At 40.3% G+C, this 23,445-nt stretch overlaps 2 protein-coding genes across 3 annotated transcripts in view; one reads left to right on the plus strand and one right to left on the minus strand.

Moving 5' to 3' along the window:
- eif2ak4 (eukaryotic translation initiation factor 2 alpha kinase 4) overlaps positions 1 to 3,564 on the plus strand; it is a 36,879-nt gene extending 33,315 nt beyond the window's left edge. The window contains exon 39 of the mRNA XM_041812564.1: positions 3,123 to 3,564. Within this exon, the coding sequence (XP_041668498.1) occupies positions 3,123 to 3,180 (58 nt within the window). The 3' untranslated portion in view covers positions 3,181 to 3,564. The remainder of the gene's footprint in view (positions 1 to 3,122) is intronic.
- A 7,037-nt stretch (positions 3,565 to 10,601) lies between these two features.
- Positions 10,602 to 23,445, minus strand: part of crim1 (cysteine rich transmembrane BMP regulator 1 (chordin-like)) — a 56,552-nt gene continuing 43,708 nt past the window's right edge. For both annotated transcript variants that reach the window (XM_041813300.1, XM_041813299.1), the window contains 6 exons: positions 20,338 to 20,556; positions 18,051 to 18,266; positions 15,522 to 15,743; positions 14,651 to 14,773; positions 12,210 to 12,388; positions 10,602 to 11,888 (listed from right to left, as the gene is read on the minus strand). In XM_041813300.1, the coding sequence (XP_041669234.1) occupies positions 11,694 to 11,888; positions 12,210 to 12,388; positions 14,651 to 14,773; positions 15,522 to 15,743; positions 18,051 to 18,266; positions 20,338 to 20,556 (1,154 nt within the window). In that variant the 3' untranslated portion in view covers positions 10,602 to 11,693. The remainder of the gene's footprint in view (positions 11,889 to 12,209; positions 12,389 to 14,650; positions 14,774 to 15,521; positions 15,744 to 18,050; positions 18,267 to 20,337; positions 20,557 to 23,445) is intronic.

The following is a 23,445-nucleotide window of genomic DNA, read 5'->3' on the forward strand; positions in this document are numbered from 1 at the left end:
ATTTTGATAAATTAGATTTACTTTGATTTCAGTGGGACTAATGTGTACTTGCACTTTAAAAGTTCATTTTTAGTCAGACCAACACAATAATCTGATTTTTTTCTAACTGTGTATGTAAACATTGTCAGTGCTGTTGCTGTTATATTCTTGACTCCACTACATTTCGGTGGCAAATATTATTCTAACCCAGTTTTCCCATGCACAGCCCTCGTCTTAAGTGTCAACATGTTTACTGTTTCAGTTCTTCTCAGTAGTAAAGAAACAACAGCTGATTCTCATCAGGAGCCCCTGAGGAAGATGAGCCTCAGGCCACCACAACTTTGCCTTTTTCTCGCTCAGGCTTTCCACCTCTTGCATTTTTTTTTGCCTTAAAATGAAACCAGAGGCAAACAGTGGGCTACATTAAAGACCACTTTAAAACGGCTAAAAAGCTAGACTTCCTTTTACGGGCAGCTGCCACTCCAAAGCTCTGTCCAAGCCCACACACTCCAGGTGTAACGCAGTGACAGTCAGTCCTTCAAAGGGAGCTGTTAGATGCATAACTACTGCCTTAAAGAACATCAAATCCTCAGCTGATCCCATTTCCTGAGGTGAAATCTGGAGAAGGATTAGCCATGTTTGGACCTCTGATGTGTGTCTCTGTAGGTTGATTGACACTGAGATTGCAGAGGGGGCGGGTTAGCGTCATCCATTACTGTGGTTTTGATGGAGAAGTTAATGTTCCCAAGCTTCCCGGCAGAATGTTTCAAAGCTCTCTCTAATTCCTCCGTGCTTGAGCTTCTAGTGTTGTGACGCTCAGAGAAAAAACCCTGTGAGGGTTACAGTCGAATTTTCTCTTTCATGAATGAGATGGTAACAAAAAGAAATCAAAGCTTCTCTGTCTGGCAGCCGGAGCATTTGGTTTTAATTTCCTGTCTCTGCTGTGTGTTTGATTTGCCATTTAGAGGGGGGAAAGTCTCTGCTGATAAATGAGCATCACTTAGGCAACAATAGATATACTCAGAATATGTTTTATTGTGTTTGTTTAGTTGTTTTCGTCACGTGTTGGGTGCAGGCACTTGAAGCCAGATGAGTGGGTTAAAGGACTCACACAGTCACCTGGCTGCAACAAGACCAGAAACTAAACACGGCCTGACAGTGTCACAGTCACTTTCCTTTCAGTATAAACTACTGAAGGCTTGTGTAAGAAAACCTGTGAGTACAGCCTGGAACTCCTGGCAATGGTGATAAGTCTACAGTCATGTCAGGAGCTCTGTGAGGCTGGTATAAAGCAGAGATGCTTGAAGCTAAAAGGCTAACATCAACATGCTAACATTGACAATGATCTTGATACTATTAGGGTGTTAGCACTAGAGAAATTTTGATCTGGTACTAGGGTTGAAGTTCATGCATCAAACAGTATGATATTATTTGATTAATGCCATTTCCCTCTTTAATCAATTTAGGGTGTTTTTCTGCTATATCCTACATTTTTTTTTGTTTCTTTCTAAATTTTGTGTGATGTTTGCGGTCAAGCTGGATATAAAACATATTACCCCTCAGGGATGATCAGATATCCTCCAATGTGCAACATTTCCTGTCTCTTAGCCCATTCACACAAAATGTAAAATTTGAGTTTATATACCTTTAAGAACAAATGAGATGCTGGCATGCTTCTGAGACACATTATTGATTAACTACATCATGATTTGTAAAAATGCACCTGTAGAACGTGTATGGAATTAAAAAAAACCCAGAAGTCTTTGTTTTAGCCTCTTTTTCCTCCACACGGAAAACTTCAGCAATGACACAGACAATGGCTGATGACTGGAGCATTAACTTTAGGGCAGATGCAATGGTTTAAACATAAGCAAAGGATTTAAGCTTTCAATTGGTTTTTATTTCATGTCCATGTATAATGCAGCATTTGTAGGTTGTTATAGGATTTTTGTGGACAGCAGTTATTATCAAAAGGTCATCTGAACACAGAACATTTTTAAACTGTAAAAGGTGAAATGATTTTGCCTGGACTGCATTTCCAATATGTACGTCAGAGATTAATGTTTGACGTCACTCAGACTACGTTAATACATAGTCTATGCTATATGCCAACAGCTAAAGTGCATGTCTTCGCAGTGATATAGTACAGTACAGTCACATTTGAAATTGCGGTAGGTGAACATTTGCTTCACTTTTGCAGACATGCATCTTTTTGGCACCATCTTTGCTTTGTCCTCCAAGGACTGTGAATATATGAAGCTTAGCGTTAGTTCATACAGGACACTGGTGGCCAGCTGATCCTAACTATCGCCTCCTAGCTCCAGCAGCCAATCACAGCTCTTTCTCTCAACACAACGTTGTATTTAAATATGACGTACTTCTTACGAATCCCTGCTTGCATTAATGCTGCTGCATCATGCTGCTGCTGGCAAAGCTCAACCTCTTCCACCCCAGCCTCCTCCTTTGTAGCATTAAGCTTGTTGTACCCTCATATTCAGATTCATGCTACTATGGATTAATTGCTTTTGAACTGATTTTATTGTATTTAGTATGCATTGTCATACATGTGTCTATCCATATGAAGGTTTCTAGCTCCCTGGAAAGTCAAAGCATGCTGCTTGAGTAACCAAGGGAGCATCTTTTGTGCAGAGCCTTCTCCACCAAGTTAAACTGTACAACCATTTTGCAATCAAAAGGTTCGGTGTATGACAGGAGTGTTACTGCTCATAATTTATTGCAATCCATAAACGAATTGATTGTAGTCTGGCTGACTGTTTTTGCTCTTTCTACCGCTACTTTGCTTGCATGACTGTAAACTTGTACAATATCAGTATCCATCATGTTCTAAATCATATAAAAATCATGCAGTATATTTGTATATCAATAACCTGCAAGTCTTTTTTAATACTATATAATTAGTGTTTTAAAAATGATTGTAATTACTACACAGAGGGTTATTTTTTAGTACAACATAGACTCTTGGCAACATTTCTGACCTCTTCAGCTCAAGAAATCTAAGATCTTGGAAAGCCTCCCAGCTGAACAGATTTTCAGATGTCCCCTTTGGAAGTCCTCTGTTCTATTTTTTTCCCTTTTTATTGTTCTTTGTAACCATATAAGTGACAGATGTTATCCACTTGCAGGATGGCTGTGGTGGTCTTGTACAGCTACAAGGACGAGTACTACAAGATCCTTCTCTGAAAACCACAGGGTTTACTCCGGCCGAGAAGATGTGTTGCTTTGCCTCAATTTGAAGGAGGCTTTCAGAGACTATTTTCATTCTTGGACCACAGGAATATGCTTGACAGAGTCATACCTTTTCCATTTGGAAAAGTTGAGCCGAAAAGACACAATTGTAATTTTTTAAACCATGTTGAATCTTTCCCAAAATGTTCCAGTGTTTTGTAGACTTTCTCAAAGATGCTTGAGAGGGAGGTTCACTGGACTTTATTGCCTTAACAGAGTGGTACATATGAAAAAGAAAGGGCTTTTTAGTGAGGAAGATATGTCATAAGTGCAACTATTTTACATTTCTACTTAGCAACAGTATGAATGGTAGAAATAAATCAGATTTTTCCACTTGGAGCTGTGATTTTGTGTCTGTTTTAAGTGTATAACAAAGCATCCATCCATCCATACATCTCTCTCCTTAGCAACATTTTACAGCTTTTCTGGGGGATCCCAAGGTGTTCCCAGGCCAGATAAGATGTATAATCCCTCCCAGGGTCTCCCTCCGGTTGGATGTGCCCAGAGGACTTCCACAAAGAGGCAACCAGGAGGCATCCTGATCAGATGCCTGAACCACCTCAACTGGCTCCTTTGAGATCCTTGCAGATGTCCTAGCCCCTCACCTTATTTCTAAGGCTGAACCCAGCCACCCTCCTGAAAAATCTTATTTCCACCACTTGAACCCACAAGCTTGTTTCTTCGGGCTGACCTTCATTTTGACCAGTTCACACTCAGCCTGAGTGCCTGCTGGAGGACCCCGGCTAAGTAAGCTAACAGAACCACATCATCTGCGAAAAGCAGAAATGAAATTCTGAGGGTCACCCGACAGAAAAACACTGCTCTCCCTGACTACGCCTTAATATCCTGTAAATGAAAATCCCAAACAGAATCAGAGACAAGGGGCAACCCTGGTGGAAGCCAACTCGAATCGACTTTGTGCCAAGGATGCGAACACAGCTCTCACTTTTGTTATATAGGGACCTGATGGCCCGCTGCAGTGTCCCTGGGACTCCATATTCCTGCAGTACTCCCCACATTCCCCCCTGTGGAACATGGTCATAAGCCTTCTCCAAATCTACACAATACATGTAGGCTGTATGTGCAAACTCCCATTCCCCCTCAAGGAGCCCTGCAAGAGTAAAGAGCTGCTCCACTGTCTCACGGCCGGGATGAAACCGGCATTGTTCTTCCTGTAGTAAAGGTTCGACAATCGGCCAGAACCTCCTTTCCAGCACCCTGGAGTAGACTGTCTACAGTTGGCTGAGTAGTGTGATATCCCGATAGTGGAGCGCACCTTCTGGTCCCCCCTTTTTAAAAATAGGAACCATCATTTGGTTTGCCAGTCCACATGTGGAGATAACGAAGCAACACTGTGCTTATATTGAATCCTACCTCATGAACTGATGCTTATCCTCACTCTAGAGAGACTTCTGAATCCAGTCTTTGAGATGAAAGTTAGAAATGTTTGGAGACTTCTGAATTTATCCCAAATCAAACCACAAGGTCTTTGGTTGTCTGAAAGCTTTGAGCTGCTGTATTTGACGTTTCAAGGCCTGGGAAACTGACCCCAATGTCTACTTTATTGATCCTTCCGGAGAGCTTCCTCACCTTGAAGTTTATGAGCGAGCTTTGACGAACAAGTCAAAACAACAGCACAGTCTGCACTGAGGGCTTATCCAGGTTTCCATGCGTGTCTTTGTGTGTTTCTGTGTTTTATTAGCCCCACTGGATAGATGAGAGCTCTGTTTGCTCATACTTAAATCTCAGCAGACCCCCCTTAGAAACAAAATACCACCGCTAAACACATCTGCTAGTGCTACTGAGATAAAGGAACAACCGTAGTAAGCACGGGAGGACGATCAGATTTAAAGCAACTAAGAGAAAACAAATTCCCATTTGGCGCTGAGCTCCAGAACCAGATGTGCATGAGCCTGCAAATGTGCAAGTGAAGTTTAAACCACTAACAGATACCATCTTCAGTGACATCACTCCACTTTAGAGGATTGGTCCTCCACGCAGTTAAAGACCATGAAGGCAGGCTGCTTTGGTTCACACATTTATTTCAAAAAGTGTAAATGTTACATTTCATCATCTAGGAAACATATTTACAAGGTTTGCAAGGGTGAAATAAATAAGGTTGTATAGAATATAGCAGATAGAAATGGTAAATAGTCTACAATGTACAGCAGCTTTGGCTACCAAAAAGTTCATTTTCAAAAAACCTCAAACTATAGTATTAATAAATAAAGCTATGTGAAAAAATAAATAAGGTACTCTTCTGTCCTACTAATTTCAACTACTTTTTTTACACAAAGAAGAACAAAGAATCGCTTAAGCTTTTACAGTTGCCTCTTCATTTTTAAAGCACATGGTCATAATTCAAACAGACACACATCGACTCAAAAACACTTCAACATAAACTTGGTCTCCAACCAATTTTGGCATCAGAATGGTCTTTGTATTGAGAAATTGGCAATGGATTGAGAACTCTGATCCAAAACATTTTTTTCCTATTGAACACATTTTATTTCGTAACGCTTCACAGATTCTCTTCCTCGATCACATCGGTGTGGAGCCTCTCGCTGCATCAGCGTGTTCACATGAGTGGTTTAACTTCTCTGTGTGCTTAATATGCCTATCAAATCCCCGATTAAGGACTTTATCCCTCCAAGAATCCTGCAGGGTGCAGGGACTCCAAAGGAAAGTGCTCCGTCTCTTTAACATGTGCTGCTGTTTTTATGTGTACCATAATGTACAGTTACAAACCAGCTCCTGTTACACTTTCCTCTTAACACGCTCATATGTTCCTGTTTTTAGACACCTTAATTCAGGCTAACATTTATTTGTGGAACCAAGATCCCTGTATGCTCAGTCTCTTTAATGTCCCCTGCTAATGTAAGGTGTATCATTATGAACAGCTACCTTTCAGCTCCTGTTTCTCTGAAACACAATCTGTCCATCTCATTGAAGGCTGAACACGTATGTGGTTTAAGATGCTGTGATCCAGACTAGCAGTTTATGAAAGCAAGGTTTTGGCATGCTTTTCCACCAAGCAGTCGGGCTTGGTTCAGAACAGTTTGGCCAGATTTGCAATCACGTGGATCCATGTTGCAAAGCTTCAAGCTAAAATGCTTGTTTTGATCGGACCAATCAGCATCCTTTGAGGAGAAGGAAGCAGCAGTAGTTTTATCAGAACTTGACAGCATTTCTTTTTTTTAAAGTAGAGCAAAGAACCACACTGAAAGTGAAAAATATGTTTTTGCTGATCTCCAAACTCCTCTGAACATTTGATTTACCAGTTTCCTCTGCTGATAGTGAAGCACAATGATGGCATCCTGCATCAAGCAGCTTACTCCCAAGAGGGGTCGAGCCTACTATGTCCTATGTTTTGTTACTATGATTGGCCCCTTCTCGAACACCATATATGGGGATGTAAAACATATCCTGTGAGAGTGGTTTCCAACCTGGAGTCAGGGCACCCCAACATTGTAAGACCAAACAGCAGAAAACTGTTAAAAAACTGAGTTATGTTAACTTAAAACTCCACAATAGCTATTTCAGCTCTATTTTTCTGAGTTGATCAGTAGTCAATCACTCCAAGTGTTTTTTGTCATTGTACTCAAAGTATTTGACAACCATCTCTTAATCTGAAGAGTTTTCCCAGAAAGTCTTTGGGCATTAGACACTTTCACCATGAGTGAAGTTACTGACTCAGTTATAGAAGTCCCTTCCTAGAAGAGGATTTCCTGGTTCAGTGTACACTTCTCACTTGCAGTCCCTTAAGTTGAACTACCTTGGTGGCATTAATGTTCAAGATAAAAGTATGTGACAGAAATAAGGGAAAACTGGAGTGGACGAAGATGGATGTTTTCAGTTGATTTAAACAGAGTTAGTAATTATAGGATTCTCCACAAACACAAATGTACAAGTAATCATTAGTCAAAAAATATATTTCCACTACTTTAAAACTTTGATGTAACCAGCTGATGATTAGAGACATAATGTACAGCCGCCTAAAAGATGAAAAATTAGAGGATTCCCTGATTTTTGAGAAAAAAGTCAAATTATTTGTGAAAAATAGAACAATTTGAGATTATAAAGTCATATATTTAAAAGAAACCAAACTCAGAATTTCTACATTTTAAAAAGTTGATGAGTTTAAAAAGTCAACATTTTTGACATGACAAACTCAAAAATTTCAGCTTTCTAAAGTCAAGAGTTTACGATGCTGTAAAGTAAAAAAAATAACAAAAAAACAAACTGAAAACAGTGGTAGGATGACCCCAGTTTACAGAAATGTCTCTTCTAAATTCAGATGATAATGATAATGGGATTTTTCTGGACTAAAATCACAAGCACTTTCTTATTGTTCAGTACCAGGAAGAAGTATCAATTGATTAAGCTCTCAATTACAGGATTTGTGCAAGGAACTGCTTTGATTTCCTTCCATGCAATCAGCTGTTTTGGACTTTATAATCTAAACTAGAAAAGCACTCGGAAAGCGCAGAACTCCGCCATTAGCCCTATCTCCCAATAGTGAAGAATCCTTTAAAAAATTCCTGGATCCAGACAGTGATCTGCAGCACTCCCAAAATCTGATCAGTTCTCCCCTATGCCATTTCTGACATTTCCTGAAAATTTCATCAAAATCTGCCCATGAGTTTTTGAGTTATGTTGTTAACAAACTAACAAACAAACAAACTACCGATCACATAACCTCCTTGGTGGAGGTAAAAATTCTACGCTTTGAAGTAAAAAATTGTGATTTTTTTTCTTTTAAATGTACAACTTTTTAAACATGAGAATTTTGATTTGTCTCAAATAATGAACAGATCTTTATTTTCTAAGACTGGCCCTTATACACTGTCGTAAGAATGGATAGTTTATACATAGATCTATGAAATTTTTCCTAGTGGGTCCTGGGGGAGACTCAGCTTTTCGTTGAAATGTGTAGGTGGCACCCTAAATAAAAAAGGTTAGGAACCACTGTCCTATGCCATGGATATATGAAACAGTCTGCCTGATGTGTCATGTTAATGGTTTGGTCGTCTAAGCTTGCTTGTGTTTCCACAGCCAAAGTCTGTCCAGCCTTACTTGCAGTGATGGGAATTTCAGCTCATTTTAGTGATTGGATTATTTAGCTCAGCTCAGGAACAAGAGCCACTGTTTTAGTCTCTGACTTCATTTTTGACTCTTAAGTCCATTAAACATCAAAAATACAATTAAAAGGAATCTGTTACTCAGACAGGAGCCTGCTCTTGTTTCTCTAAAAAACAGCTTGTTTGTGGACGACACACCCTATGGCTTATAACATGTTTTGAGTTTTGTCATTTCAATCTAACTAGGACCTCATAAGGTTTATTTGCTAATTATTATAACACCTTTTTTCATCCAAAGTATATTTCTGACAAAATGAGGGAGAAAAGCTGCTCAGCTCAGGACAAGATGTGGCACATAGGAAGTGACGATTCTTTCAACCAATCAACCAACTGCAGTTTCGCTCTAGGGTCAGATAGGTGCGCTTGGCATCACAAAAGAGGGGTGCCTTAAAAGTAGAACAGTACAGAGATGTTATTTTGGTACCTTTCCCAACTTTTGACAGTGGAAATGCAATAGTGTGACGACTGAACGGAACTGAACCAGACTTCTAGGTGTTACATTCTCTGCAAAACATGCCATCCATCCTGCTTTTGCCTGAATGTTTTACTTTTTTAGATCCCTTGCTTAAGGTTAACAGAATTATTCAATGAAAACAGGATCTGAACTTGCTATGTTGGAGTAAAGTGTACCAGTGTGTGCGGTTATTAACTAGCTCCTGTTATTCTCCCATTTCCCACTGTGTCACACAATCTGTCTATCTTAAAGTAACATGAATATGCAACTATTTTCAAATTCCTTGATTCAGACTAGCATGATCCCAACAAAGAAAGAACATTAAGGCTATCGAAGTAAGGCTTTAAAATCAAACATCCTTGTCTGCTAACATTCGATGTGCATACACAGATGTGAATGAAGGTATGCAATGAGGCAGACAAGAGTCCAGATGTAGTGTCCTCTCCTCTGCATTCAATAAAATAACATTCTTATGGATGAACATCGCTCCATTCCAACTTCATTTATGCAATTTAATTTAAAGCTCCTGTGAGGGTTTGTTTTGATTTTGGCGCCTCCTGTGGGCAAAATGGGAACTCACTCTGAATCTTTGCAGTGGAAGATTTTAATCTCCTTGTTTGAGTGTCCCAACAACATGTAAGCTACATAGCGCAACATCACATGCTTGTTTTAGCCCGTTATTTTCATTCCTGTTGCTCACATAGAAGTGAATCCGTTTTAGAAAGGACAATTTTTCTGGATTTTCTTATGCTTGACTTGCTCAGAAACACTCGCTTTACAAAGCAGATATAGCGGTGCATAAATTACAGAGCCTTTGAGAGGTATTCACCCTCTTGGAGGTTTTATCCTTTCAATGATTTTATAGATCAATCATGATCACTATAATTTGGCTTTTTGAACAAAATCACAAAAAAACCTCTTTGATGTCAAAATGAAAACAGATTTCTACAAAGTAGATTGTCCTTCCTATATTTTGCAGCAATCATTTCACTCTCCACCTTTACAAGCCTTGTAGGGCTGTCTGCAGAGAAGCATCTCCACATCATGATGCTGCCACCACTGTGCTTAACAGTGGGGATGGCGTTTTTGTAGTGATGTGCAGTGTTTGGTGTCCACCAAACATAGTGTCTTTGCTGATGGCCAAAAAGCACCATTTTGGTCTCATCAGATCAATGTGACCATGGAGTCTCCCACGTACCTTTTTAGGCATGATTTAATATGAGTTTTCTTCCACAGTGGCTTTCTCTTTGCCACTCTCCCATAAAACTTTGGCGAAGAACCAGGGCAACAGTTGTTGTATGCAGAGTCTCTCCCATCTCAGCTGCTAAAGCTTGTAACTTCTTCTGAGTAGTCATGGGAGTCTTGGTGGCCTCTCTCACTAGTCTCCTTCTTGCAGGGTCACTCAGTTTGTGAGGATGGCCTGATCTAGACAGATTTACACATGTGCCATATTCTTTCCATTTCTTGATGATGGATTTAACTGAACTTAGGAAGAGGATAAGTGCTTTCATATCCACCCCTGACTTATACTTTTCAATATAATTTTCTCTGAGTTGCTTGGAGTGTTCTTTTGACTCTATGGTGTTATGGTAGCCAGGAATACTGATTAACCAGTGATTGGACCTTCCAGACACAGGGGTGGGTCTTTATACTACAGTCACTTGAGACAAATTCCCTGCACTCAGGTGATCCCCATTTGACAAATTTTGAGACTACTAGCACCAGTTGGCTGGACCTCTGTTGAATTAGGTCAGTCACTTTACAAGAGAATATTTATGCAATCACTTATTTTACCAAATTTTTTATTAATATTACTTTGTAGAAATCTGTTTTCATTTTGACATTAAAGAGGTTTTTTTTTCATTTCCATGATTTAAATTCTGTTTCATAACCAGAAAAGTTCCCTAACAGGAGCTTAAAAGTGATGAAGTGCCACTGATTCTCTATGGATGAGACAAAAAGTAAAGTTGAAACCTACTGGCTTCTATAATGTGGATAGAGAGCAGCTTTCTCCTTTCTTAGGACTGCGGTTTACTGTCTGACTTTTCTGAATGGACTGACTCGGGTCATCTGAAGGCAGGCTATTATTTGAGGAAGCTTGTCCTTCCTGAACTTAATCGAGGGGAATGTTTAGACTGGCATCTTCAAAATATTTCAATCTGGCCCAATGGAGAAACCCATAAAAAAACACAAGAGTGGGCCAAGAACAACACTACAACAAGTACAAACACTGTAGAAATATACAAAAAGGAAGATGGAAAGCACACATTCTAAAGCAGGGGTTTGGATCCGGGGGTCTATATAAAGCCTTGTTATGATTTGGCTTCTGAACCCAGTTTTATCCGAGTGGATTATCGGCTCCTTTGGGCTCCCTGCTGATGAAGATGATTACATCCAAGAAGCACTGCTGAGTAAAGAGGGGGCAGTGTCCTCTAAAACCCCCTTAAAACTGCAGCCCAAACCCCTGTCCTAAAGCTTTTTTATGCTCCTCTTACTGCCTCAAAGAGTTCCAGTTTCAAAGGAAGCAATAATGAGCAATAATTTTACAAAGTTCTCAGTCAAAGTCTGATTTTAACAGAGGAGCCTCTGTGGCTGCCTCCTCTGGTGTTTAAAGCAGAGTGGCTGTGTCCTAAATAAGTCCACCCTCGTGTCCGCCTCCCAGTGTCTCATTCCACCCAAAAGATCCAAAAACAGAAGAACAAAAATGAAAAGATGAGGAGTTTTTTTTTATCTCTTGGAGAGCATCCTCAGTTTAACTGTCACACAAAAACGGAATAAGGCGGCGTCCAACGTGAATCACCTTGGATACAGCAGTGAAAGAGAGATAGAGGGGCCGGGCAGCTCTGATCCACATGGTTCGAGTGTTGTGTCTTTTAGCAGCGTGTCCAGTCGTTGCCCATGCTCAGCTTGGCTCTGGGGATGGTCATCTTATCCACACAGGAAGTGCTCATTTCTGGCGAGAAGTGGATGATGCCACAGTCGTTCTTCACGTTCTGAAACTTGTTCTCCTTCGACGGCTCCATGTAGACGACCGCGTTCTTGTTCACATGCTTCTTGAGGATCACCGTCTGCAGGGAGAGGAAAATAAAGAACATGATCCCTTGTTGTTGAAATGATGTCATGATTTAGGTGTTGACAGCCTGTAGGTGATGAAAGCTGACTTTGTTTATGTCAGCTTGCACTCATTTTCTGACACAACAAACCTGTTTAATGGTGGATTTTATGACAAACCTGACCTCTTTCTACTCCAAAGGGCAAAGAGAAACATAAATCCTGAAGTTGAGACAGCTTTAGCACTTGTTGTAGCAAAGGCTGGGAGATCAAGGAGCTTTTTGGGGCAGTGTTTAAAAAAACCCACAATGTTCAATGATTTACAGGTAACAGCTCACCTTCTTTGGTGTAGTATAACACGACATCTGCACCCACTTCTTCTTCTTGTTGATGAGCAAAGCCACGATGAGGAAGATGATGATAGCAAGGAGGAGACCTGCTAAGATCCAGGCGGCTGATTGATAGATGAGGGCCATCTCTGTTTGGCTGGGGTAATTCTCACCCAGAGGTGGCTCATCTGTGGGACAAGGACAACATATAAAGATCATTACCAAATCAAACATCAACAAACACTGCAAAAACTCAAATCTGTGTGTTTTTGTCTGTTTCACATTCAACTGAATTCTCCTGATGAATAACTTATTTCTAGATATCCGACTTAGCTCCCATGATGCCTTAGTGAATTCTGGTTGTGAATGAATGCCACTCAATGAGAACTGGTGTTTCCCATAGTACTTCGACTCTAATGCTGATTATTATAAATATTTAGAGACTAAAAAGTGTGAAAGTCATCTGTCCCCTCTTGAAATGGGATGATATGGTCCTTCCTCTACCTCCTTTTCTTGAGGGACGGGAAGCTGATATGAAGAAATGGCCTCAAACAGCACACGCTGGCACATTTAGCTTTTTAGCTTTATCAGTATTTACATTGTAATAAGGTTGAGGGCGTTTTGTTAAAGGAGGTGGAACGTGACCTTCAATACTCCACAGCAGACATAGAGCCAAGTCAGAGATTTTACATCTTTACATTCTAGCTGAATTGCAATATTGATATACATTGCTGATTAATGACTTTACCACTTAAAAATAAATAATTCATGGTTAATATAATTTGGCTTTGTTGGTCGAAAAAAAAAAATACAAAAAAACCTTCTTCAATGCCAAAGTGAAAATGGACTAAAAATATGAAAGGGGAAACAATGATTGCATAAATATTCACTTCCTTACTGAACTAATTAAACAGAGGTCCAGCCAACTGGGGCTAGTAGTGAAATGTGGATCACCTGAGTTCAGTGAATGTGTCTAAAGTGACACCTGTGTCTGGAAGGTCCAGTCATTTGTAAATCAGTATTCCTGGCTACCATTACTCCATGAAAACAAAAGAACACTCCAAGCAACTCAGAGAAAAGGTTATTTTGAAAGTGTTATTTAGGGAATGGATACTAAAACATTTCCAAGGAACTGAACAACCCCCGGAGTTCAGTTAAATACATCATCAAAAAATGGAAGGAACATGGCATGTGTAAATGTGCCTAAATCAGGCTGTCCTCACAAGCTGATTGATTATGCAAGAAGGAGACTTGAGAGAGGCCACCAAGACTCCTATGACTACTCTGGGGGAGTTACAAGCTTCAGCAGCTGAGATTAGATAAAGTCTCTGCATACTACTGCCTGAGTTCTTCATTTGTCAAACCTCCATGGGAGAGTAACAAAGAGAAAGTCACTGTTGAAGAAAACTCAGATTAAATCTCGACTCAAAGGGCACATGGGAGACTCCATGGTCAAGTGGAAGAAAGTTCTTTGGTCTGATGAGACCAGAATTGTGCTATTTGGCCATCAGACAAGATGCTGTTTGGCGGACACCAAACACTGCACATCACCACAAACACACCACCCTCACTGTGAAGCACAGTGGTGGCAGCATCATGCTGTGGGGATGCTCCTTGGCAGCTGGCCCTGGAAGGCTTGTAAAGGTAGAGGGTAAAATTAATTGGGCAAAATATAGGAAAATCCTGGTGGACAATCTTGATCAGTCTGCAAGATCACTATGGCTTGGGAGAAGATTTATTTTCCAGCCAGACAATTTTCATGTTGTCTGTCTATCCATCTGGATCTCAAGAATGCTATGAAGGATTTTTTCTTAAAACTTTGGAAAAAAAATGTCCACTCTAAGGTAAGAAGGAATGGGAATGACTTTGAAATCCAAAAAACAAAAGCAAGATCACTGGGCTACATGTTCATCCCTTACTTGAGAACACATTATCTCAAAAATGTTTTGAGGGACTTTCTAAAACTTTGTACACATGTCCACACAAACTCAAGGATGAACTGAGCAGATTTTGGAGGTTAAAGGTCATGGACATTTGGCATGAGGTTCATCCTTTGTCTGTGAATTTTCAGTAAAGCTTTGAGGTACTTTCTTAAACTACAATACAATTAAAGATTTCTGACAAGAAATCAGACAAAAGCACTAGCTTCGATTCAAGATTTTCCAGTGCAGACAAATTGAAAACAGCTTTGTTCTTGGAAGTTATCTTGGCTTAGCATTTAATGATTTAAAATAATCAATGAAGAGTGATTGTGTCTAGCCTGTGTCCATTTATCACTATTGTTTGGTTCAGCTTGCACTCATCCATCAAGGCCTTCCAAGCAGCTAACATGAGCATAAACATTTGCAGAGATTGGCAAGACGAGAACATACAATGACGCCAACAGTGAGTCTTAAGTAACTACTAGACTCTGTATTTATGTAAAGGGCTGTTATTTAATGAGACTTTACCTGTTTCAGCAATGATTGGTGGAACTCTGGCTGTGGTGATCCATACAGCACTCTCCACTGTCACAGTGGCCGTGGTCTTAGGAGCGTTAGTAGACACCATAACAGGCACAGCAGTTGTTATATCTGTTCACACAGAAAATAAGATCCAATATCGCTGATGTCATCCACATCATTCAAGATATTAACATTTTTTACTGTGAGTTTTGGTTATAAACTCCCTTGATAAGCTGTGTTTATAAAACTTGTTTTCTGTGTACTTCTTTGCAAAGACATTATGCATAAAGCTGTGTTTCCACCGGGCCAATAACACAAACAAAGGCTGAAAAAGGCGACATATCAGGCTGAACAATGGGAGCCTATGCTGAGGTTTTCCTCTATAGGAAAAGCTGACATGGAGCTTTGCCTTCCTGTGCCGCCACAGAGAGTGTTGCGGGGCCGATCCAGGCGAGGGACAGGAAACACGTGTGAATGTGCGGATGCCCAAGGAATGTTTTTACTTGGAGCGGGCCGTATGTGTATGTCCCATGGAATGCTGTTTGAATGTTTGCCTGTGTAGCGCCAGAGTGGCTACGTCTATCGGACAAACACGTACAGTCCGGTATTACCTCAGCAACGCCCTCTTTTTGACATGCTGCATTATGAGTTATGACTTCTCTAACAACAGGCTTTGCCTTGTTTTAGTGGCACCACTTACACTGTTGCCTCTTAGTTCTCAGACACTACATTTAAGTTTGAAATTCAACCACATTTAGATTGCACAAACTCAGCTTATATTCTATTTTAAGTGCAGTGAAAACACTCAAAGCTTATCATTGGCATGAATCCTTACAAAAATGGTATTGCTCTAACAGGAATGCACAAAAATACACACCGAGACAGTGTGGGCAGCATTGGCCCTTGCGTAAGACGGGCACCCTGCAGTTGGCAGCAGGACAGCGCTGAGAGAAACACTGAATGGTGCCGTTGTTGCAGGTGCAGCTGGTGCAGGCGTTGGCCTTCCAGGAGTCTCCAGCGAGCAGCACGTCTCCGTCACTGGTGATGCAGTATTCCTGCTGACTGTTGTTCACCGGCAACAAGGGGCTCAGCGTCTCCTCTGTGGTTGCACACATGCATGAAAAGGGTTAACAATGAGCACAAACTTGGAGGTTAAGAGCTGTGCACGATCATGTTGCAGCCTTGTTTCATCCTTAATGAGACTTGGTAATGTAAATGTAGAGGTTAAATTTAGGCCCCGCTGTATAACATCTAAATGCACAGAAGTTACGAGGCCTTTAGGGTTACGTTCAAGATAAGACGCTTTACTGTATGTTAAACACAAACACAAGTGACTCCATATGGCAGATGTCACTTCTAAAGGCTTATCTCTGTCTCTCATCAGACCTCTCATGACTAAAGCCTTAGTTAGCATGTACACACTGCGCTAACCAGCAGCACACATTCATCATAGGGCCTGTCAGTGTGATGTGTATTATTCCCACATTCCTGGTGACCAGGCCCATACATATATCAAAGGCTGGCCTCTGACAGTCTGCTTTTGTGAGGAGAGATGCAGTGATAAGGTGGGTCGGCATTCTCGAGGAGCTGCTCTCAGGCGCAGTCATGCATTGCTGATTTGTGGGCCTCATGCTTGGGAGTGCTTTGGATATGTTGATTCCGAGCGTAAAGAGAAAGGCTTGTGTGTTTGGGTACGGTTGTAAATAAAACATGCGAGCGGTTTAGATATTTGTGTCAGGGTTTATTCCCATAACCAAAGGAAAGGCATAGATGGAGTGAAAATCTGTTACATTCTTGTCCATCCAGCTCATAGACTGTATTTTAAGATAGATGGAGAAACAGCTGTCTGGGAGTGAAGCCAAAATACTAAAAGGTTTCTCTGTTGCAGTTGTTGTTTTCAGTCACATGATACCAGTGTAATGGGAAAGTCAGGTGGGAAGCAAGAAGAAAAGAACAGCATTAAGCAATCAAGATGAATGGAGCAGATTAAATACATTAAAGCTCTAGGCTAGCCTGCACGCTGCAATTATCTTTATATAATTTCTTCATACATTAGGTATGATTCCTACACTTTACAAACCAAGTGATTTTTCCTCAGGTTAACAGATTTACCTGGTGTGGAGGTGATCGATATCATAAATAAGATAAGAGTCCAGCTATGCCTCTTTAACAGCTTTTGCGCCATCATTTTGTCATAAAAATGAGGCTTAGCATTAGTTCATGCAGGACATGGAAGTCATGCGCCCAGCTGTAATCAGATGATTTCAGTTATCATCTCCCAGCTCTCACAGGCAATCACAGTTCATTCACTCAACATGGCGCTCCATTTAAAACATAATTTCCTTCTCACTTATCCATGCTTTATCAGTGCCAATGACATATGCTGCTGCTGGCAAAGCTTCACCTCCTCCACCCCAGCCTCCTCCTTTCTAGCCTAAGGCTACTGTTGCACCCTCATAGTCCGTTTCATACACTATGGAGTAAACTACATGCTCTTCTGCCTTAGCGTCTCCGAACAGCTCTTTTATCTTGTAGGATTTATCAGAGAAAACAAACTTAACTCAGACAAAACTTAAACAAGTGAGGCTTTTTCTGCTCTGCGGTTGTCAAAATTAGATTTGCAAATATTAAGTAAAATCCTGACAAAGCACTAAATAAACTAATTATCCAATGGTCTTTTGGTAAGAAAAAAATGTGAGGAGCCACTTTATTAGGGTTTTATCAATGAAACAATTAAATGGATGTTGATTTTCTGGCCACAATATGATGATAGAACTTTTTGTTAGGGTCTTGGGAGGGCTCAGCTTGTCTTTGAAACAAGTAGGGGGGCTCCGAGGAAAAATGGTTGGGAACCACTGACCAAGCTTCCCCAGCCTCTGAACTGACACAGGGATTGATTTTGCTGGCTGTACTGATCTGAGGGATCTTTGATGTTTAATCAGTAAGTTAACTGCGTGTTTCATTTAGCAAGCTTCTGCTTGTGTCTTAGCTCCAAATTCTGCCCCACCCAGTGCAATCCATCAGTGCCCACCATGAAGGTATTTCAGTTAATTTTTGTAAAAACTGAAATGAGACAGAGATGCATTGTCAATATTAATACAGAGTCAATGGTCCAGCTATAAGAGTCAGATTTATCTCTGGGTAAAAACAGTCCACATGTGCTTCTGCCTGCCTTGAGGATCACTATGTAAACCCAACCGGTCTTGGCCGGTTTCTTTACGAGTCTGTGTGCCTGACATAAAACTACCTGACAGAGTGTAACATACAAGACCTTCTAAAACCACATGCTGATCGCACATTCAAACCAGCTTTATACTCCTCTGCCTACTGCCCAAACTTCTAACGCCCCCTGCGGTTTTCCAAAATGGCCCCTGTTTCCCCATATGCTGGCCTTTTTTCTTGTTACCTGGGCATACATGGCAGCAGGTGTCCTTGTTCCTGATGGGCGTCTGGCACAGAGCAGGGGGACACACTTCGGTGTCGCAGAGCACACGTCCCTTCCTGCAGGTGCAGCGTGTGCACTCGTCCAGGTTCCAGGTCTCCCCTTCCACATAAAACTCGCCCCCAGGAGCTCTGCACACCACCATATCCATCCCCTCTGGCTGACCACTGCCCGCCTCATCTAAAGTAGAAAAAGGAAGGAAACAATAACATCTGCGATCAAATTCACATCATTCAGGCCAAAACAGAAACAATAAAGTGAAATGACAATCCAAAGAGAGAAAACAGAGTCAGAGGTTAGTAGAATAAAGATGCATGCAGGAAAACTATCCATTAAAGAGAAGCCTCAGGCAGTGTAGGGCGGGGTCCAAGTTGTGTTTTGACACTGATTTAGTTGAAAACATCTTTCTGTCCAGCAGAGTAGCAGACATCTGCAAGGAGTTATCCTGTTGTCCCCCGACTGCAAAGTGTGCATAGCTTCTGAAAGTTGTAGACATTCTTTCACTCCTAAATATTTGAACAGGCGACTGAGTCACTCCTCCATAAATATCCTGCATGAGTCGGACGGTTGTGGATAAAGAAAAAAAAAGTGGTAAGGGTGTGGATCAGTGGGACTTTTAGAAACAGACTGTGTTTTAAGAGGACAGAAAGTCTTAAGCTGGCTGATGATCCAGAGCCCTCAGATGTATGAAATTGTTAGGGGACTGTATGTTGTGCGTCACAAGATGTGTCTGTGAGCACATGAGCTTGTGTGACAATTGAAGCAGATATACTGTTTGTATCTGATGTTTGCACATTAAAGTGGATGATGACCTTAATTTGGCATAATGCAAAAAAGAATTTCAAAACTCTACAGCAAAGAGAAAATTTTAAAGGATTATTCTGCTTGATTAAAGCCAAGGGTTTCAAAGTACTTGCAGTCATCATATGCACAAAATAGAAGACAAGATAGAACTGCCATCTGAAGGTTATATGCCCACGACGTAAACCAACACAGGACGGCCAGAGTACACAAGTGGGTCAAGAAGAAGGGCTGGGGAGGTTTCTGTTGTATTCAGACTGGAAGAAATCTTACAAACAAGGGTAAAGATGAGGCCCAGTGACCTTAAACTTTGACCTATGAAATCATTCATTTTTTAGTCAGAGTGAAAATATTTGTGAACCATTTTTGGAAAGGTTTGAGGAAAATCTGTCAAAAGTGTTCTTGAGATATTGTGAACACAAGCAAAGGATGAACATGAGGCCCAGTTGCTTGACCCATGACCTAAAAAAAATCTACTCTTGAATCAGGAGAGAAATTGTTGCAAAGTTTGAGGAAAGTCCCTCAAAGCTGTAATGAGGATATATCATGTTCACTAGCAAGGAATGAGCATGAAGCTTAAAGCTTAAACTTTGACCTTCTGACTGCTAAAATCTGATCTGGGGGGTAAGGGCTTTGTCTGCTTTGAGGCTGTCAATATAATATTAGCATATATGAAGTAAGATTAAAAACTGTAATCAAATAGTTTATACAAACATCTTTTGATATGATAAACATCTGCAGATCTATTTTTTTAGGGTTTTGGCAATGAAGTTGATGATTTTTTTTTTGCAATCAATCACTTTTTAATTGGGTCTTGGCTTTATTTAGATACAAGTTGGGGGAGCACCAGGGGAAAAGAAAGGTTAAAAACCACTGCTCTAGAGCATTTTCAAGAAATTGCATTATCAGTCAAGGTATGAACAAGAAACTCAGTAAACTTTGACCTACAACTTCCAAATCAAATCCATTCATTCTTGAGTCAGAGTGGCTGTTCATGCAGAATTTTAAATCCCTCCTCTAAGAGTTTTGATAAATTGCATTCTTAAGCAAGGGATAAAAATGAAGCCAAATAACCTTAAACTTTGATGCACAACCTCCTAATCTTATAGATTGTCAGTGAAAAAAAATACTGATCAAACCATTTTTAAAAACATTTTGACATTGGCCACTGCTGTTGTTTGCAAGTCTTTTGAACATCAACTCTTGTGGGACAAAAATGTGTTTCTCATGCAGTTTTATCTAGAGATTGTTGACTAAACCATAGTAAAAACACACTGTTACATAAATGGCCATCACCAAGGTCACTGCATGAGATCTGGCATATTCTTCGTCAGTGTTACAAAGTCTTATTCTGAGGGTGTCATATCTTCACTCTCAGCATTTGAAAAAAAACTAATTTAAGACCCCAGGTGAAGAAGGTAAACAGAGGGTTCCTTCAAAAGACACATACCCTCACACGTAGGACAACACTGCTCCGGCTTCACAACGGGATTAGAGCAGCTGGGCACAGGGCACGTTATGAGCACACACATCTCCCGTCCAGAGTGGCAGTAGCAGTCACGGCAGCCGTCATGCCAGCCATCACCTTCCTCGTATCGGTGCCCATTGGAGGTGAGGCAATAATCAGGCATCGGAGCCGGGGCAGCAGTGCTCGGGTCATGGCCACTTTCTGGAGACACAAGACAAAGCACAGCTGTTACAGAGGTGGCTGAGGGTGTGTGCAACAGTCAAAATGTCATCAAAGGCAGGGCTGTAAATTCACTGTGGAAATTTCATTAAATACATTTATGATTCACAGTAAAAAAGGGCCAGTGTTATTGTGTTAGGTCCAATTTCATTAGAGGCTAAAGAGAGAGCTAAGTGTTGTTTTTCCATATATTGGAACATTTCACAGTCATGGGTATTTGATCCTCTTTTATATGTCATTACTGGTGGATGCTCTTTTTAAACCAGCCACAAAGCTAAACACATTTAACACAATTTTTGACACTGATAGAAGGCTAAAATGTTTTAGTTATGGGACACAGAGAACTCATAAAGGGATAAAGATGCCAGTAAGTGTGTCCCTGTACGTGTTCAAGTCAGCGAGGCTCTTAAAACTACAGCTCTAGTTGGATCAGATAAAGGGGCAGACACAGTGAACTGTATCGGGGTCAAGCAGATGTTTGGATTTATGTTCTTTGATATTAACATCTTTACTTCTTGTTTTGTATTTGTTTTGTATTTTTAATTTGACTTTTATTTAACCAGTGAAAAAAGTAAATGAGATTCAAAATCTCTTTCAACAGTGTCCTGGCCAAGACATGACCCCTATTGTAGAAATAGGACAGAGAAGCAGTCTGGTTCACTTTAGTACAGTACTCAGGTATATGTTGTCCATTGTACTGGCACTTTCCTGTTGGGGTACTAAGCACAGCTTTCTGAGCCTAAAGGGAGGAGGTGGACTCATAGGAGTCGATGGATTGGTTCCTGTTTGAGAGTCAGTTTCCTTTATTTCCATTAGTATCTGTTATTTGATACATATTCAAAAAGCCAGGATGGTAAATCATTTAAAGAACTGTTTGGGAACCGAAAGATGGATTCATATCGACAGGGCCGTCCATCCTAAATTTAAGCAATGCTTACCAAACTAAACTAAACTAAATAGCCGCCATTGCTTAAGGGAGCAAAAAATAAACCTTTTTATCCACATATTTTTGCTTGTTTTAAAAACGAAACCAATTCACTTCTTCTTAAGGCAATAGGAGTTTATTTATTCATCAACATAATGGGCGCACTGATCGCAGTGACGTAAGCCCGGTAATGTCAGAGTCAGCCACATCAGGATTTGCAGAAAGTCAGGGATGCCAAAACAGAAAGGACAAGAAATTCCCTGGTTCAGGCATAGGATGTCATAGCATATTTTTTTCAAACTTGTTTTCTTAAAGCTACAAAACCTAATCAGAGACAGGCCAAAGTGTCAAATTCTTGATTAGCATTTCCCGACAGTAATGTTCTGTCTAACAGCAAATCAGTACGGCTGGTCGAAGAGGTCTGTCCGTATAAGTCTGACCGGAAACATAAGCTTTTTTGATCCGTAACTGCCATCTTCTACCATCTGACTACTCAAGATCATAATGAACAGAAAAAAAAACCCTGGATCATAAAAGAAGAAGAGGTGGCCCTGAAAACTGAAAACTTTAGAAGGAGACACAGCCAAAACACTTGTTTACACTGATGAAAATGCAAAAAAATAATAACAAAAACAACAATAACCCCATGGCTAGACAAAATTACAAGATAGTCCATGATTAAATACCTCTTGAAAAAAGGTGTGAGCTAAAGTGGGCTGGTCTGAGTCATGAAACTCCAGGGTTGGAAATTAATCCCACTCTAGTCCTGATTGGTACAAATACTAAGCTTTAGTACTTGAAGGTACTAGTGGGTATCATATTAAAGCCTGATCTAGGACTCTCATTATGAGTATATAGACAAAGCTGGAACCATGTCTACAGTTTGGTGATGTTTTTACATAAATAAGGATGGCAAAAGCAGAGGAGAATGGAAACTATGTACCGATAAATTGTCAGGAGGAGGGATGAAGAACATCTGATAAAAAAAACAGGGTGTACCAAACTCTACTGAACCAAACCAGACCGCTTCTTGTAATCCCACTTTTTTTTATTATGATAAACTTTCAATCATACCAACACCAGCCTCAGAATAACACATGGTATGAACCAACCCCCAACTTTAACAAGTTCAAATAAAGAAGTCATACTTCCAAAAACAACAACTAATCCCTAAATGTTTTTAAAGTCAACAGACTGGTAAAAAAAAGTGCTTTAAAGTCATGTAAACAGGAGTGTATTTGCAGAAGGTACATGCTGTATTTGTGTCAGCACACAGGAAACCATAAGTATATTCGAGTCTTGAATATTTATAATTCAGCCAAACTGGAAAAAATAAACATATCACATAAAAAGTGGCGGAAAATATAAATAGGCATCTGCACACTTCTCTCTGTGTAGGGGTTGGGAGAATCTAATTAGAGCTGTATGCTCAGATCCGGGATAAAACTGAACACCAATAAGAACCAAAACAAGCACTTATAAAAGTTCCCACTTTGTGTGGAGCAGCAGGAGGTCAGTGGAATCATAGCTGGACTTTAGTGGCAGGATTTCAACTTTACTAACAAAGCTCTACTGTGTGTATTCTTCCTCTGTCCTTCACACAGCCTACAGTTTGTGTGCTGGCCCTGTTTAATATATCAGAAGGTTATTCTTAAGACAATAGAGGTTACAGTGTCTATAAAAAATATTCACCCCTTGGATGTTATTCACCTCTTTGATCGATTTATAAATAAATCATGTTAAATGTAGTTTGGCTTTTTTGACAAAAAAATTACAAAAAAAAGACAAACTTTTTAGTGTCAAGGTGAAAACAGATTTCTGATGACAATTAAATAAAAATATGTAATGTAAAATAAGTGACTGCATAAATATTCACCCCTTCAGGTCAGTATTTAGTAGACGCTCCTTCGGCTGCAATCACAGCATAGAGTTTGTGTGGGTAGGTC

Source organism: Cheilinus undulatus, linkage group 18 (genome assembly GCF_018320785.1).
Source record: "Cheilinus undulatus linkage group 18, ASM1832078v1, whole genome shotgun sequence".
Taxonomy (NCBI): domain Eukaryota; kingdom Metazoa; phylum Chordata; class Actinopteri; order Labriformes; family Labridae; genus Cheilinus; species Cheilinus undulatus.